This window comes from Danio aesculapii, chromosome 18 (genome assembly GCF_903798145.1).
Source record: "Danio aesculapii chromosome 18, fDanAes4.1, whole genome shotgun sequence".
Taxonomy (NCBI): domain Eukaryota; kingdom Metazoa; phylum Chordata; class Actinopteri; order Cypriniformes; family Danionidae; genus Danio; species Danio aesculapii.
The window spans coordinates 16,252,542-16,272,204 of NC_079452.1; the positions used below are offsets into that span (position 1 = coordinate 16,252,542).

A 19,663-nucleotide genomic window follows, 5' to 3' on the forward strand; every position below is an offset into this window, starting at 1 on the left:
TATTTAGGGGACCGACCCCCCATTGATGTTTTCATGTCCTTCAGGGGGGATCAAATATTAATTAGGGGGGTCAATACATATTTAATTTTTCACAGTTTTGTGGGATAGTTTGTGTATTCTGACCAACAATATCCTGTGATTAGCCAACAAAATCTCACAGCAATTTGTAACTTTTTGATTTAGAGGCTAATTCGTATGAATTTGTACAATTTAGTACAATTTCCTCATCCCCCAATGACGGTTGGGTTTAGGGGCGGGGTTTGGTGCCCCGCCTCCTTTTTAAAATCATAGCTACATTTGCGTACGACTGAACTGAACGGAACGAATTAGCCACTAAACGTGAAATAGTAACGTTTCCTTGTGAAATCAGGCTGGATTAGCCATCTCAGAGGTTACTGTAGGTCAAACTATATACAAACAACGCATCTAATTTTACTTTACAAGAGAAAATGTTTTGTGAACACCATGTCTATCGGTTTAGATTAATTGACGCGATTATGCATTAACAATGGTATATTATACCATATAGGGGTGGTCAAATGTATATTTATATTATCAATTATTTACTTAGTAATATTTTTAAGCATCGATGTTGTAATGTAACTCAAATATAATCAGTTAAATAGACTTGAGCACCCATTTGGTTGTAAAAAGCATAATAAAATAGACAAGACAAGAGAGCAAGACAGCTTAAGCGCAGGCACTGTCATTAGCAGCATGCTAGCGCATAAATTCCACTGAAAATACTGGGATAAAAATCATTTCCATATTTTAAAGTCATTGTGCGGAAAAATATAATTTAACGCAGTGCTTCTTGTTTGGTCTGATACCCACTTTATTTAGCATCTCAGCCAGAAGATTGCTGTTTCATGAAGAAATCAGATCTTAAACGCTGCGATTTTTTATGGGATGACAATTAACCGGAAGCCCTGGGGCTGGCTGAATGAAACTTAAAGTCCGTATGCATATACCCCCTAAACCCGTCTGTAATTCACCCCTGCTTAAATTGCTTTAAAATCCTCGCACCACAGATTTGTTTTATGAATAATGCTGAAAGTTGTCAAGGCACATGCTTACGTTCACTAAATAACCTACAGACGAGACGTCCACACGCAGCACTTTTTCCTTCCCCAAAACAACCACTTCCTCACCACAGTGGAGGACTAAGACGAGCTCTTACCCATCAGTTTACAGTGCAAATGGAAATGGTGCAAGACATCAAAATAGAGGCGAATTAAATAGTCAAATACTTAGAGATTACATAAAATAATAATAACTTAAAATATTGTAACTTAACATTGAAGTAAAGTTGTTTTATATTCGCACATTCGTTCATTTTTGAACAGTGACAACGTTGTTTACCATGCTACTCTGAATAAAGTATGGCTAAAACAACATTATAAATATTTAATTGATTGAACAATCGATAGTCATTGGCTAATAATACGATTTCCTGATTAGAAATTGCTAAATACTATTCTGAAATTATATTATTGAGGATTAAAAATATAAAAATGTCTTTATAAAAATATAAAAATATCTTTGAAATGCTAATGCAAATAATTTGGGAAAGTGATGGTGTGTCTATTAGGTAATCTTGCGATCAGGAGCCATAATGTCTGCACTCTCACTCATTTCAGCAGGAAAACTGGTGTGTAAATACTGCTATTTTGGTTAGTTTTAAATGTTGAAACCTCCAAACGCTTGTATTGGCTTACGCACACGCTTTATGACTTTGGTGATTGCACAGGTGTGTTGGTTGATAAGCACCAATCACAGTCAGAAAGGTGTTGCTGATGGAAAAAGGGGTGAGGCCGCGTCGCGTTTGATCACTTGAGTCTGCTGACAGTAGGAAACAGCAAACGGCGGTGGAGGCGCTGCTGGCTACAACGCGCTTCCCTCTCGTCAAGGAAAGCGATTAGTTTTTACTAAAAATGTTTATAGATGCTCACAAGGTAAGTCATACTTCGTTTTTCCTCACTGTACTGTTTAATGCTTTTAATATAGACGCGTGGTGTAAATTAAAGTTACCTTTAAACGTGCTGTTAATGATACATTCTAGTTCACGTGTTCAGATATCTAACATTGTTACTATCCAGATAAGATGGATATAGTGGTATTAATAACGTAATAAACTGCTTATTCACTTCACATTTAGGTTTTATAAATCTAGTTAACGGGTATTTTGTTGGTTGTGTAAGTTTATTTTGCCTGAAAATACTTTAATAAGCGCCGTTTATAAACTAGTTTGTGTGTATGTTGTAGATATGTTTAGGTTATGAGCTAAAAGGATGTGTCTAAACCTGGTGGGCTGCTGTTTTTTTCTTTCTTTCTATTTTGAAACCTCAGACCTTCTCAGAAATGCAGTGGTCTAAGTCGTTCAAAGGGCTGTGGACTGAATATACAGCAGTCAGCTTTCCTTTTGCTTTTTGCTAATATCTAGACTTTTTTTTTACTTTTTAATTATATATATATATATATATATATATATATATATATATATATATATATATATAGATATAGATAGATAGATAGATAGATATGGTAAACCTCACTACTTTTCTATTTTCATTATATGGGTGGCTATACGGAATTGGTGCAAACTGTTCCACATTCAAAATTGAGTTTTCAATTGAGTTTACTAAGATCCTCCCATCTATTGAAACCTACAATTGTATTTTGAATAAGTATGTTTGAGAGAGAGGGAAAAGATGATCAAACATATTTTATTTTTAAGCATGGGGTGTGTGTATATATATGTATGTATGTGTGTGTACAGTATGTATATATCAGTGGTGTAGTCGGGGCTATAGTATAATAGTCGGGCACATATAATCAGTATGCCTACTTTTTTCCACTAGCCATTTGGGTATTACGATTTCTGAGGATCAATAGTTGCGTATACCCTCGGTATACTCACTTGTTTTGCTGATTAAACTTCCCTAATTTACGTGTATTCGCATCCCCTTTAACTGTATACCAAATGTTTTTTTAAACTCATCTTAATTTGATTAAGATTCCCGACCACAGCAATGAATGATGTGTCGCTGAAACGTTCAGGTAAAATGATAAAACAGCATGGCCGGGTTGGGTGGGTAATAGTACACCATATATATGAAGAGTTGCCATCTAAAATTCTTTAATTTGTCTCAGGCTTCTCTGTCTTGGTTCAGAAATGTAAATGTTATGGTAAATAATGAGTTATTTTCATTGCATTCAACATGAAATAACTGAACATAAACATAAGAGGCTTTATAAAACGCTCCTTGTCAGAAAATTACAGATGGCACTTGGAGGTTTTTGCATCTGAACTCTTGTGCCATGTTTTCATGTGACTATCAAGGCTGTATTTCTTGCTGTATTAGCTGAGACTGGTTTTAACCACACCTCGACATTTTTGATCAGGAATTACTCCGGTGTGCTTTCTCATAGCTACAGTACATAGAGTACATGGTTCAGTCTTTTTGAGGTAAAGGTGTTCAAATCTCTTAATTTATATGTAACTTTAAGGAATGTCACTGTTTATTCTCTTTAAATGTTTTATTCAAAATATTTCTGCATTTAAGAAAGTATTAGTCAAATATATATACATTTATTTCAGTTCAAAATTGTGTTTGTGAATGATGTTCTGATTAGTGTCTTTGAGCTTTAGTCTCAAAAGTGTATAAATTATCACTGCCAAAAATTGTGGTGAAGATGTTCTAGTGACTAAAGACACGGGCGGATTTGGGCTCCAGGAAATCTAAGGCCTCCCTAAAAAATACCTAGAAGTATAAATTTTATAACATTTATTTAATATTTAACATTTATTTAATATTTTGTATGACGAGAGTCTACAAAAATAAGTTACATTTTTATTAATTCTGCGCAAATGTGTCCCCCACCCTCAATCATGGAGCAGTCCAGTAGTCAAATTAGGTAAAGATTTAGTTTTAAAAACATAATACAATTACAAACATTTAATTAAAACTAGTTTATTATTTTAGTTGTGAAATGATTAAACAAATCATTTAAAGTTTTACAAGCTGCTTTACATCTTGTTATTATTTTGCATTAAGACAAAATAGAGAAAAGCAGATTGAGTCATATTACTAAATCAATTAAGAATAAAGTACAAACTTTTGGGCCCCATCGCTGGAATTGCTTGGGGTCCCCAAATCACTAAATCTGCCCCTCCCTAAAGAAGAGTAATCTTTTTAAATTAAAGGCTTTAATGTGCGTGTATACAGTTGAAGTCAGGGGGGCTGTTTATTTTTTTTGCCCAATTTTTGTTTAACAGAGATTTATTTATTTATTTTTTCCTTCAACACATTTCTAAATATAATAGTTTTAATAACTCATTTCTGATAACTGATTTATTTTATCTTTGCCATGATGACAGTAAATGATATTAGACTAAATATTTTTCAAGACCCTTCTATACAGCTTAAAGTGACATTTAAAGGCTTAATAAGGTTAACTAGGCAGGTTAGGGTAATTAGGCAAGTTATTGTATAACGATGGTTTGTTCTGTCGACTATTTAAAAAAAAATTGCTTAAAGGGGCTAATAATTTTGACCTTAAAATAGTTTGAAATAAATTTTTAGACCGCTTTTATTTTAGCCGAAATAAAACAAAAGACTTTCTCCAGAAGAAAAAAATATTATCAGACATACTGTGAAAATTTCCTTGCTCTGTTAAACATCATTTGGGAAATATTTAAAAAAGAAAAAATTCAAAGGGGACCTAATAATTCTGACTTCAACTATATATAATAATAATAATAATAATAATAATAATAATAATAAAAATAATAATAATAATAGTAGTATCGCATTACTCGGCATAAATGAGTACACCCCATTTTGAAAATGAATATTTTTATCCATTTCTCAGTGAATATGGGTACTATATTTCAGTGCATTTGAACAAAACCGATTTATTAAACAGATATATTTATTAAAATAATATTTTAGTCACCAAACCTCTTTAGAGATGGAAAGATAATACATTTAAATTCATGCAAAATATTGCAAAAACATTTCAACAAAATTGTGTATATTTAGTTTTTCTCTTTTTTATTTAAGTTTTTTTGTGCTAATTTTGAAGAGTTTATTTAATATTTTTTTAATAACATAAATTTGGGCTACTAATTTTTAAACCATCCTTGTAAGTTATTTTGTTAGATTAGCTCTAGTTTTGGCTTCAGTACTGACTAAACTAATGTATATGCACAAATATAATATTGTAAAGCATCCTATAGAAAATGGTCATTTAAATGAGAGATTTGTGGGGGTGTACTCATATATGCTGAGCACTGTATTGTTTTAACGGGATGCCAAGTCATGTTATCAAGCATATCACTCATTTTATTTAGTATGTTATTTAACTTTTCTGAAACGATCGCATATGTGCATGCCTCTTGCTTTAAGGCAGTGTAGAATGGCTGTAGGCATTCTTATCAGATATGTACTGTCAGATGCCCATCTGGTAAATGTGGTTGCTGCATTTGAGCAGCAAAGGTTTTTTTTTTTTAGCACAATTATTTCTAATTCAGCTGTGGCAGATTAAATTTTGTGGTCACTACCCAAACTTTACCATCATGTGACATTTTGTTAAAAATAAATTATATTGAATTATCAACCAAGATATTTTGAGGGTGTTCAAAGTTTCATTGAACACATGAAAACATGAAATTGAAATCATCTTCAAAACACAACAAATCAAATACATTGGAATTGTAAAAATTGTTAAATTTAATTGTTAGTGTTTTTACACCTGTGAAAGTCTATTTAAAAAAGCAAACCATTTATAAGGTAGGTATAATCACTCTTATTACATTGGTTTACTCTTTTTAATAAATTGTATATTATTGTGTTTCAGTTGTGACAATTTTGGGGAAAACTTTCTAGAAAAAAATAACTATATTAGAATTCACTGCATTTTGGAGGCCACTGTTAAAGTATTTTAAAATGATTTAACTTTTCTTGAAGTGATTATATAAGAAATCAATATATGGTCCGAGTTAGCTTTCACTTGTGCAGTTTTACTCCGGTATTGTCATGCCCTAAACTAGACTCATTGGTCCAACCTCAGCACAACTAAACTTACAATAACCAAGAAGTAGGTAGCACATTATTGTTGGTGTAACTAACTAATGTAACTATTTTATTTGTCTCTTTATTTACTTATTTAATTTACTTTGCCCCATGCTGTTTTATTATTATTATTATTATTATTATTATTATTATTATTATTATTATTACTTAAGAATCTTTTTTTATTTAATTACATTTTTTTCACTCTGTCATCTGTTATATGTTTTACAAGGACACTGGCTATGTGTATGTATGGATGGATGGAGTGGGTGGGATGGGGTTAAATATTTATAAAAGTGTTTAAAAGGGGGAAAAAAGCAGAAATCAGACATTAGTTTACAACAAATGCTATTCACTTGTTCAATAAATAGTTTACTTAAAAAAAACACAGAATTAATTACTAGAAATGTGTATATACAGTAGGCTATTATACAATTTGCAGACATAATTTCCATTGGGGAAAAAAACACCTCTTTTAAAGAACCTGAATTTAAACCAATTCTGTAATTGAATTTTATAAATAAAGCCCTAGTCAGCTTACTTAAAAAAAATAATAATAATTTTATAGCCGGAATCAATTTACTACTAATGTTGTATTTGCTGTGTACTTTAAATAGAGTATCAATGGGTAAAACTTAAACATAAGCTGCACATTAATAATTAATCCACCTAGCATAAAAAAATGCGTAAGGAGTTTCTACACAGATCATGTGTTCACTTTATCTCTGTTCTGATTGATTGTATTGCGTGTCCCTGAGTTCAGTTTACTCCCACGGGAGAGAAATGTACTTCAGTCTAGAGCATGCGCTGTCTAATTAGTCACCAGAGACCTTTTTTTTCCCCAATAATTAAGAGGTTGTTTAATTTTAGATCCACATTCAAAAATTAAAGTCTGCTAATGTATGTAAACATTAAATAGTACAAAACTCCATCTGCGCTCCAGTCTTATTTAAATGGGAGCTATTATGCAAAAATCACTTTATAAGGAGTTTAAACACCGTTGTGAGGCAACACTGAGTACGTTTACATGGACACCAATATTCAGATTTTAATACAATTAATACAGTACTCTGATTAAGAGTCTACCGTGTTAACAGATTAATTTAATCCGGTTAAGGTCATAAACTAAACAGAAATTGAATTAAGATGTGGAGTATGCCGATTTTAGTCGCATTATTGAAGTGCAGTACAGACATGTAAACACCACAATCAAACTATTACTGTCAAGTAGGATTTTTCACTGCACACAGCTGTTTGACACTATTCTCTGCACCTACAGAGTCCGTGAAGGACCACAGACACCTGCGAAATGCGAAAATTGTTTTTCTTCCAATATGGTGTGTGGTATGAAATTCCATTAAAGCAGCACTCTTCCACCAGTTCATACTCTCATCCAATACATCAATTTGTCACAGGGGCCATGCATGAAATGTTCCTGAATGAAAATGTAAGTGGCAAACTTCGATAAGGCAAATAATTCGATTACTGACGTCCATGTAAACATAGCAAGTACATTTACATGGACAACAGTAATATGATTTTAATACGATTAAGACAACGATTAAGAAACTTTTTTAATTAATAGGGTATATGTCGAACGTCACGTGACCAAACCGGATCCCTGGGGAGAACACTTCCGCTCATCGCCAGTTCATATGCGCCATCGGTTTGTTATTGACAGTAGTGAGTAGTAAGTAGTGTTTTATATATGTTATATAATAGGGTACATGCGCAACTTTTGCGTTCTAGTCAACCTGGGTAGAACACTTTTTCACTCTCAGCTAATATGGCGTTGTTTTATACAAGAAGCCTCCAGGAGCTACTAAAGTTAAGCATCACAGATGTCCACCGGATATGCTCATTATCATCTAAATGTCCGGCCACCAAATTGGACAAAGGATTTAAATTGTATGCTTCATCATTACATGGATTATGAAGGTATGTAAGCTAGCGGAATTGAAATGCTGTACAATGTCACTACGTTAACTAGCTAATGCTATAACGTTACCTAGTCTGCCATATGGATCTACATATTCACTTTATAACATTCATAACACTTTGTGAATTTTTGCACCAGTATCAAATAAAGACAGGTTGACTGGTCACGTGACGTTCGACATATACCCTATTTAATCCGATTAAGGTCCTAATCAAACTAAACAGAAATGGAATTAAGACACATAGAGTATGCCGATTTTAATAGTATTATTGAAGTGCAGTTCAGACATGTAAACACTGCGTTTCCACTGCTAAAAGGGTACCAATGGTATTCTTGGTGGGCGTTGTGTACGACAGAAAGTTTCAGTCGACGTCATTCTCGCTCAATTGTCACAGTAAAGCTGTACAGGTCGTTCACACATCATATGAGAAGCTCTTCTCCCAAAACAGATGCTTCATACACATAAATACTTGTGTAGAAATGTTTATTACTAACTTTTCACATAATTTGATCATAACTGCAGATCAATGATATGTGAAATAGCCTACTGTAACGTCTGCAATTATATAAAATAAATGCAACATATGAACACATACAGACCCTTACAGTCTCCGGTATGTTACCACTTATAAAAAAACTACACACAGCATACATTTAGTCCTTATTTAGGTTCAAAACAACACGAAATATAGCCTACAGTCAGAGCAAACCTCTCATGATTAAATGTTTTTAATCTTCAGCAGCACGTCTAGCCTCTTGTTAGAAAATTATTCCATGATTCTGAGTTCATAATAGTCCAAAAGGTGATGATGATAATAGGTAAACATGGCAGTTTGTTCGTGTGTGCTGAAAAAATAATGTGCTCCTTTTTTTTCTGGCTTCTCCTTTGTTTTTTCGCGTGTCACTCCCAGGTTTGTCAGTGTCTGACAGGATCGGGTTTCAAAAGCACGTCAATAATCAAGCACACGTTATTATCATCAGCTCAAGAAGTTTGTTATTTCAGATATAGACGCGCGGGGAGCGCAAGCAAGAAGGCGAAAACGCTCGCGCTCAAACTGGCTCATAAAAAAACTACGTAGCACAGGGTAAATCTGCTCTTCTTTTTGGCTTTGTGGCTGTTCATTAAGACGACGACAAGGTTTGTTTGAGCCAGAGTCGACCATGGCTCGTGGTATCTCTGTAAACCAATAGCGTTCAGCTGCGCGTCTAGCTCTGCCCTTAGGTACCCTTTCTTGTGTTTTGGTACCCTTTCGAAATGGTGCCAAAAAAGTGGTACGGTACTGTCTGTACGCCTTTTGACAGTGGAAACGGCCATAAAAGCGTACCGAACTGTACCACTCAGTGGAAACGGGCCAAATTTAATTAAAACAACACTCATCCAGCAGTTCATACTCATTTGCAATACGTTTGTCACGAGAGGCATGCATGAAATGTTCCTGAATGAACGTGAAATTGCTGAACTGCAGTTCAAGTCGACATTAAAAATGAAACACCCGAAATTACACGAAACTTCAGAGCAAATGTGGATAGTGTGGTGATGTTAATCGAATTATGTGCTATAACATGTAAAACGGCATCATGAAAGGAACATTCAAAAAGCAACTCCTGTAAACACCATCATATTATTGTCTTATTCAGGTTAAGGCAAATAATTCGATTACGGACATCCATGTTAATGTAGTCAGTGAGTATAATGTGATTTTAATACGATTAAGACAATACTCTGATTAAGAGTCTACCATGTAAACAGATTTTAAATTTATCATTATTTTTAATAATCTGATTAAGGTCATAATCGAGCTAAACAGAAATCAGATTAGGAGATGTGGAGTATGTGGATGTTTTAGTTGCATCATTAAAGTGAAGACATGCAAAAGCCTTAAACTATTACTGTCAAGGACTTTTCGCCATATTTTGCGACAGTCATGAAGTATGGAATACTGTTTCTGCGTCCAAGCCGCTACTGATTTGAATTGAGAATATTTGTTTATGACCCCTTTTTGGTCATATTACACATTAATGTAAATTGTATATAAAATCATGGCGTACTAGAGTCTCTGGACTTGTTGCATCAGAGACACCAATATTTTAACAATTTATTAAAAATGAATCACTTTCTGGCCATTGGATATAAGGCATAGTGATCATGATTTTATTTAATTTTTTTTAAGTAATACATCGCTTTTGTAAATGTTTATTATAATCATTTGTTGAGTCTCCCCATACAGTTTGATATAGCGCTTGGACTCAGAAGCCACTTCACATGACGTCACCCTTAACAAGCTGATAGCATGTAAAACGGGATCATAAAAGGAACATTCAAAAACAACTCCTGTAAACACCTTAATCATATTATTGTCTTATTCCGATTAAGGCAAATAATTCGATTAGTGATGTGCATGTAAACGTAGTCAGACTGTGAATATAACCAGCCTCTAATCGTAAAAAATATTTTATTTTTTTATAATCACACTTGATAAAAACAGTCTGCAGAAACACTTTGACATTCTCCCTTTATATATGTCATCAGAGGGGGAAAGCCCCGCCCACTAGTGATCACTCCCTCATTAGCATAAGACGTTAGTCTGGTTTTTGAATCTGCCACTATGCTGACACAGGCATTTGTAGCTCCGCCCTCTTTTTAAAAGAACACAAAATCATTTGAATTTAAAGCGACAGTCACCAAAATGGTGCAATTAGGATCGAAGCCTAAAAGTGTTATGAACCATTATTTGTGGGGTATTTTGAGCTGAAACTTAACATACACCCTTATCAGAGACTTATTTGACATCTTATTAAAAGGGGCATAAAAGGTCCCCTATAAAATGCTGTTTTGCTTTTATTTACTCATTCTTGTGTTGTGTTAAACCTTTGTCCTGGCCATAACTCTAAAGATGATTTTAAGATTAAAAGCATGGTTCAGCCAAAAATGAAAATGTTCTTATCATTTACTCTTCACTTTGTCAACCAGTTGTTTCTTTTTTTTTTTTGTTTTTTTTTTTAAAGATATTTAGTAAAATGCTGATCGCTGGTACCCATTGACTTTCATAGGATTTTTTCCCCCATTGAAGAAATCAATGATTGCCTGCAAATAGCATTCAAAATATCATCTTTTGTGTTCAACAGAAGAAAGAAGAAAAGGTTTAAAACCGAAGGGAGTTTTTGGGTGAATAATCCAATTTAAATTATTTTAAACCTTTTCAGTGTTTTCATTTTCAGCATGTTTATGTGTCCCTCTGAAGAAATAAAAGCATGCTGTTTCGTAAATGAGTAGATTAGAACAAAATTCACACTTGGTTTTTGTTTTTGAGAACTGAAATTAAAGTTTCACACAACCAATGCTTTTCCACACGCAAACAACAGACACTTGAGATCTTCAGATCATAGTGGTGCTTTTGAAGTGCTGTGTGAAATGCTTGTTAAAATTTGTTAAAAATAAAAGCAACTAGCTACAAATAGCTCATATTTTTCGAGGTTTCTGATAGATTTAGCTGATGTTGTGATATGCCATGTGTGTGTTTTTTCACTAGCCTCTATTTCCTTGTATCTGTTAGGCTCACGGCTGAACTCTACACCACTGGGGATGCAATAAACGTAATTACATGAAGCATCCAACAAGATGTTTGTCATGGCTGTGAATAGCAAATGTTGAGGTCAGCCATCATTGATCCCCGAGGACGAACAAATGAAGAGACAACGCTGCGCTTGAGAGGTTAATTCTGCTGTGTGAATCCCCACCATTTCCTGTATCGACCAACATCCTTTCTTGCATCTCAAGTGTGAGCTTCTCTTAGCACAGTTGTAAAATGGGAAAGAAGTACATGAAATTCTTGATTGTGGCACTAGCTAGCAGCCTTTGCTTTGTTTTGTTTTATTCCAAACTAGTGGATGTGGAAATAACCGCCAAAGATAAAATCACATCAGTTACAGCTTCCATTCCCAGAAAGCCAACACCAGTTTTAATAAGCACCATCAAGAAACGAACCAAAAGTGTTGCACCATTCAAACTTCCACCGCTGACTATTTCTAAAGATTTCAGAAAGAGAATCCCCAAAAACGGCGCCTTTTGGAACCGAAAACTCCATTCCTTTCTCAGGCAGCTGGACGCCGCCGACAATACAACAGACCCACGGAAGAAGTTTCACTGCAGTCCGGAGAGTTTTGAGTTGCTAAAGATGAACATTCAGGATGTTAATACATACCCTCCGCTCTACGGAGACTTCCTTCGAGGTATGGAGTGTCGAGACTCGCCACTAGTTATCGATCAACCAGACAAGTGTGCGCGGGATAATGAAGATGATCAAATCTTTCTACTCTTTGCAATCAAATCCACGCCGAAACACTTCGAGAGGCGGCAAGCTGTGCGGGAGACCTGGGGCAGAGAAGGAGAGTATGATGGACTCAAGGTACGAACCGTCTTCCTGCTGGGTCGGTCGTCTTTAGACGACCCAAATCTGGACAAACTCATTTTGTCGGAGTCTCAGCATTTCCAAGACCTTCTTGTTTGGGATTTCCACGACTCCTTTTACAACCTGACTCTTAAGGAGCACGTGTTTTTCAAGTGGATGCTGGGACACTGTCCTCGTGTGTCCTTCATTTTTAAGGGCGACGATGATGTTTTTGCTAACCCCCAAGCAATAATCAATCATCTGACGTCTCTGGAGCCTGAACAGGCCTCATCGTTGTATACTGGGCAGATCATTTCTGAGGCCACACCATTACGGGATCCTAAAACTAAATATTGCGTTCCTCTGACTTACTATGAAGGTGCTTACCCTCCATATGCTGGTGGTGGGGGGTTCCTCTTTTCTGGTGAACTTCTCCCATATCTTTACCATGTTTCCTTTTACATCCCCTTCTTTCCTATTGATGACGTCTACACTGGGATGTGCTTCGAAGCACTTGGAATCAATCCGACGAAACATGACGGGTTTAGGACCTTTGATATTCGGGAGCAAGACCGAGAGAACCCATGCGTGCACAAACACCTGCTGCTGGTGCACCGGCGCAGCCCTCAGCAGACCATGAGGCTCTGGAGGAGCATGCACAGCTCCATGCTCACCTGCTGATCTGCTTGCTAAACATGGATGCATTTCCCAAACAATGACAAAACTCACGGATGGACTAGCATAATATGATGCATCAATTGGGGAAAATATTGTAGTGACAAGTGTTTCCCAAAATCGTATTTGCTCTGACACTGATCCATTGTTTGAACATGTCATGTGAAATGTCCGCAATGACACTCTAAACAGGGAGTTTTTGGGGGGAAATGGTTGTTTTACAAACACAAAAATCCTGCATTATTTTTGGCAAAAACTTGCATTCGTTTTCCATATTAGGTGAAGTTTTCTAAACTAGTTTCAAGAGGAGCGCGTGATATGATTGAGCATGGCTGGATTCTCATCCATAATTAGTAATAATCCAATCTGATTGATCCAAGTTTACAATAAATAGACCGATTTTACCCTACTGCCTTATCTTCGTTTTGGAAGAATCCCCCCTTCCACCCCATCTCCTTTTCCTCCCTTTTCCAAGGGGAGCTGTCGAGACCTACCTAATTTTGGAACCCCTTTAAATGCTTATTGACCAGGCGGGAGCCTTGGGCTCAGTTATCTCCGAACTCAAGGTTCTCTCTCTGGACAGCATGCCAAACCTGCTATTAACACCAAGCATATCTAAGTGTGAACTCTTGAATAGAAATGTATGTGAATGGCACATATAGGGCCTGTATTTTATTTACTGTACAAACACTGAGAACTTTTACATATTTATTTTTTAAAACATAAAATCGCTTGTAAAAAGCCAACACTTATTCTAATCTCATACTCAAAAAAATAAATGTTTGCTCTTTGTTCAAACTATTTAATTAAAATGAGCTGAAACGACACAATTCCTGAGTTTTGTGACTTATTAATTTTTGCAAATTTAAGTGGATTGAACATAACTTAATTCCTTCATGTTGTCCCAACTCAAATTAAAAATAATTTACAGAATCTGAGAGTCAGATATATGGTCAAGTGATGTAAAATCTACTGTTGTTTATTTGTTGTCTATAATTAGCTATATTTCGATTTAGAAATGATTAGAGACATTGTAGCCTCTACAGATGTATGCCATCTACAGTACAGATACATTTTTTTAATTAGTCTACTATAAATTAAAATCATTAACTTGTACTCCTATTTGTTGTTTCCCCAAGCTTTAGAGATGTATTATAGATTCAGCGAAATGGTATGAATGTTTTTTTTTTGAGTTCACCAGGAAGGGAACACAATTGAAGATTGCTAAATCTGAACCATAAAAAACAATTCTTTGAAAGCAATTTACACCCAAGAGAGAATTTAGTGTGTGTGTGTTTTAAATTCATCCAAAGAGGAAGCTTGAATGTTTTAAATGAATAGGGCATAGGGGGATAACTGAGAATAGAACACAACCAGGAGCTTCTCACTACAGCTCTAGAGGTGTAGTTCAAACGCACAAGTTTACGATGCAGTTTGCAAATCTTTGCTGGAACGATGGATTCTGGAAACACCAATCGATGAACTGTTTTTAACGACAGAACTGGGACCTTTGTTGGCCAATGATGATTTTCGGAAATGCACCCCTGCTTAAACTTTGATGTTCAGCTATTGAACTGTTGGAGGAGAATAAGCTTGGGGCAGCACAATGCTGATCATGGAAGTATCTTCTAAAGAGCATTTCTGACACCCTGGATGAACGCCTTTTTGGTTTTTGTTTTTAGCTATCTTGAAAGAACTTGACTTGTTTCATTAAATATTGGTCTTAAAAGGGAGAAAGTTGTCTTAACCATGGTATGATGTTTTGTGCAATATTTTTCGAGCTGTTCATAAGTTAAGGCAGTAGATCACTCAAATGAAAGTTCAGCTGTAAAGGCATCCTCTGCTTGTTTCAAATGAAGTTTTTTTGCTGAATAGAAAAAAAAGGAAATGAAATTTAGTAACCAACCAGTTACCACCAACTCTGTTGTTTGTGACAAGTGAAAAGTCAATAATTGATGTCAGAATTTTAGTTTGAGTTACGCCGCGGTCACACTAGAGTTTGAGCATGCAAAATTCAGTCGCACAGTGCTGTGAAAAGGGGCGGGATTAAACCAGTTGATTAGACATGTAAAAAAAGAGAGCTCCATATTTTACACATCTTTACAGAGAGGTCATGTTTTGATCTTCGATTGGTCTCACGAAGTCACGTGATGCGACTTCGCAGGTCAGAGTTCACAAGCTTGAACTTTGCAATGCTGCAAAACTTGTCGCACGAGCTTGCGTTTCTAGTCTGTCGCCAGAGTTGGGAAAGCTACTTAAAAATTTTAGTGATCTAAGCTATTAGCAAGTCTACTTAAAATGTAGCTTAAGCAGCCCTCTGGGAAATGTAGCAAGCTAAAGTAGCTTAGCTACATTTAAGCTATTTTTTGCAATTTTCATTTTTAAATCAAAGCAGCTTAATCCAAGTCAATCATATCTTGGTCATCAATAAAACTGTCAATGAAACATATGAGGCAAAATAGTTCAGTTCAATCATTTACAGCAAATAATATGCTGTTCTAAACAGAAACGAATTATAGTAAATACAGCCTGATCTCACGAGAAAACGTAAGTATTTTACGTTTTGACAGTTTAGTGGCTAATTCGTACGAGTTCAGTCGTACGAAATTGTACAATTATAAAAAGGAGGTGTGGCACCTAACACCACCCCTAAACCCAACCGTCATTGGCGGATGAGTAAATTGTACGAATTAGATCGTACGAATTAGCCACTAAATTAAAAAGTTACGAATTGCCGAAAATTACTGAATTACGAATTACTGAAAATCCAATTAAACCAGGTGTTACACATTTAAAATACTATAGTAATTTAGAGTAAAGGGACATATAGGGAGTAAGCATTATATTGTATATAATTACAACTCTTAATGAATTACACTACATAAAGCTGCGGTCACACTAGAGTTTGAGCGTGCGAAATTCTGTTGTACGGTGCTGTGAAAGGGGGCGGAGTTAAACAAGTTGATTAGACATTTAAAAAGCGAGCGATTGCTCCATGTTTTAAATTTCTGTACAGCGGTCATGTTTTGATTCTCGATTAGTCTCACGCAGTAAAGGGATGCGATTTCGCAGGTTAGAGTTCACCAAGCTTGAACTTTGCAAAGCAGCGAACTACGAAACTTGATGCATGAACTCTGATGCTTTCGCTTGTCTATGGGGAGGAAAGTGCAGAGTGACTGTGGCTTAATGTATTAAAACTATTATGAACTAATAGTAATTAACATGGTATATTTCAGCCTTTGCTACAGTAAAATATATATATATAATAAAAAAGTACCACAACAAATTAATTTGAGTACTTCACTGTGTAGTTCAAAAACATTATAGTATAGTAAACGTTAAGTATTTTTGAGCACAGCATCAGAATTAGCTTTTTTAACTTGACATGTACTGCTCAAGGTATGGCCATGAGGAATTCAGAAATAACTCCTCTCCAAAGTCATCTTTCCATCAAGCTAATTTCTTGTGTTCGCAACGTCACCAAGCGGAGTGAGAGGTGGCAGTAACACGCCAAAAAGTTTGTTGTCGACCACTGAAAAACAAGAAGAAAAGAAATCGTTATTCTCGCCATAATATGGATTTACTTTCATCAGCTAGACACCAGCCTCACAGCTCTGTGAATGTTGGTGCTGTCACTTATTGATCCGCGATCGGAAAATGAAGCTTGTGTGGACACTACAGCGCTACTTGACAAAAAAAAAAAAAAAGCTTAGCTACTGAAAAACTATTTGATTTAGAAAGTAGCGACACTTAACTAGAAATGTAGTTAAGCTATAGCGTCACTACTTATAGCGACGCTACTGCCCAACACTGTCGCATTTACGTGCGCATGAATGGAAGTCTGTGGTGAAAAGTGCAGTGTGACAGCGGCTTAACTACTGACTGCTACTATCGACTCTTGTGTTGGAAGGTCATTAATTAACAGAACTTTTGTTTCAGAGTTACACTGTAAAAATGTATTATTATTATATATTCCTGCCTTAAATTAAGTTAAATTTACTTTACAAGTTCGTTCAACTTGCATTAAATCAAAAAAGACTAACTTTTTATTTACGAGTGTCTTCAGACATCATTTAAGTTAAAACTTTTATATTTAAAGATGCATAAAAAAATACGCAATGATTCATTGTTCACATTTCATACTGTGTAAACAGATATTTTAAAGAATGTTTAATCAGTTTTTTTGTAAATTATGAAAATGAATAGGCTCTCATGGTGTTTCCACAGCTTGATTTAATTAAACAAACTCTAATGCCATTGCTCGATATGATTATTCTGAGAACTTTGGTAGTTTCTATTGCTGTTGTTGTCTTTTCAGCTTAGTCCCTTTATTCATCAGGGGTTGCCACAGCGGAATGCACTGCCAACTTATCCAGCATATGTTTTACACAGTGGATGTCCTTCCAGCAGCAACCCATTACTAGGAAGCACCCATACACGCTTGCATTCACACACATGCACTACAGCCAATTTAATTTAATTCACCTATAGCGCATGTCTTTGTACTGTGGGGGAAATCGGAGCACCTGGTGGAAACCCACGCCAACACGGGGCAAACATGCAAACTCCACACAGAAATGCCAACTGACTCAGCCGGGGCTCGAACCAGCGACCTTCTTGCTGTGAGGTGACAGTGCTACCCACCGAGCCACCGTGTCGATAATCTTAATATTATTTTGTAGTGCATGCTGTGTCGCGGTTTTCATATGCGCACATGTTTAAGATTTGAGGTAATAACATCGCCATGATGGTCAAAGAAGTTGAAACATTCTTTTCACCCTAACGCAATTTAATAGGGCACTATAAAGGCTAAATAACTTAATTCCATTGCTTTTTGCAGCTCAGGGCTATTTACCTTATTCTACAATGCGGAAGTGCGCTCGTTTTTGCCATTGTTTTAGGACTTCCGATTCAGCTGCCTATGAGAGAAATGACTAGAAATAATAAAAGGCAGAAAACGATCAAACTACTCGCTCTACAAACAAGTGCTTGCATGACAATACATACAAAGTAGAATAATATAATAAGAAAATATTTAGTTTGCAACATCAAGCAGCATAAGAAGTTGTTTTTAATATCTAAAAATGAATGGAAGTGAATGAGACCGGAAGTCTTGAGCCAAAAAGATTCAAATGGCTGCGCCCGCTCGTACGCGGAGAATAAGGTGAATACTCACCATGTATCTTTTCTAAAACATTCAGTATAGTGTAAAAGCATGTATATTACTAAGAAAACTAAAACAAAGGTATATTTTAATTGAACTCATCACATCACATAAGGTACACATACTGAACCGTCTAGTATTGTGAAAAGGCAAAGCTGGAAATCTGTGGTTAGAGCGCCACCCAGCGGTCAAAAGCTGACGCACCAACTGCCACCGCCACCGCGGTATGAACGGCGGCAAAAGGAACAAATTGAAGTATAGTGACATCTGTACGTGATTATTAATATTTAATTTTTAAAAATACTTTTTGGCTCGCCATTACAGTATGAATACCAAGCTAACAGTATCAAATTTTTGATTTGTTTTGGACGAAATTAATCTATAACTACTAAATAGGATATTCAGGACTTGTTAAATCAAATCATAACCCTTACTTTTAAAAGGCGTCGTTCACTCATTAAGTGATATTGTGATGTACTTTACACGCCTTCATTTCATTCAAAACCTGTATGACCTGCTTAGGGAGAACGTTTAAGATTAAAAAAATAAATCATTCTGTATCGTGTTCAGCTTTGGCCAGTTGTTATTGTTACTATTCTTCAAATATTTTATGTGTTACACACAAGTCTTATAAGATTTGATCAACATGACTAAGCAAAATGTATTTTTTTAATATTTAGTAGCTCATACAGTCATCATACCCTTTGATATGGTGGTGAAATTGTTCAAGCTGGTCATGTGAATTCAACACGATGACGAAGCAGAAACTGGCTGGTTTGAAAGTGGCTTTTGAAAGCTGCGCTCTATACTTAGCTATACCCTCATTCTGATGACCCTACATTCATTCCCTGCAAAGTTTGGTTGAAATTTTATTGAGATGACCACACCAGTAGACCTCAATTATTTAGGATTAATGTGTGCTGCCACTCTCATGTCCTATTTGAAAATTGAAATGTTTTGATCTCGGCTAAACGATGGCTCAGTGGTTGGCACTGTCGCCTAACAGCAAGAAGATTGCTGGTTTGAGTCCCAGCTGGGCCAATTATCATTTGTGTGTGGAGTTTGCACGTTTTCTCAGCATTGCTGTGGGTTTTCCTCCGGGTGTTCCGGTTTCCTCCACAGTCCAGAGACATGCGCTACAGGTGAATTGGGTAAACTAAAAATTACTTAATGTGTGAGTGTGTGTGAATGCAAGAGCGTATGGGTGTTTCCAAGTACTTGGAATGGAAGGACATCCACTGCGTAAAACATACGCCGGAATAGTTGGTGGTTCATTCCACTGTGGCAACCCCTGATAAATAAGGAACTAAGCCAAAAGAAAATGAATGCTTTGGTCTTTTCAGCGGGAAAAAAAAGGAAATCACTATTCAACAAACATTTGTGACCAGTTTTGGGAAAAGTAATGCATTATGATATTGAG

The 19,663-nt window shown here is 35.8% G+C and overlaps 1 protein-coding gene across 1 annotated transcript; it reads left to right on the forward strand.

The window, feature by feature from the left end:
- Positions 1-1,847: 1,847 nt before the first annotated feature.
- On the forward strand, positions 1,848-17,336 carry b3gnt2l (UDP-GlcNAc:betaGal beta-1,3-N-acetylglucosaminyltransferase 2, like). Its single transcript, XM_056478217.1, has 2 exons — positions 1,848-1,955; positions 11,571-17,336. Exon 2 carries the CDS (start codon positions 11,823-11,825, stop codon positions 13,083-13,085), a length of 1,263 nt encoding a protein of 420 aa, XP_056334192.1. The 5' UTR covers positions 1,848-1,955; positions 11,571-11,822; the 3' UTR covers positions 13,086-17,336.
- The last annotated feature ends 2,327 nt before the right edge of the window (positions 17,337-19,663 follow it).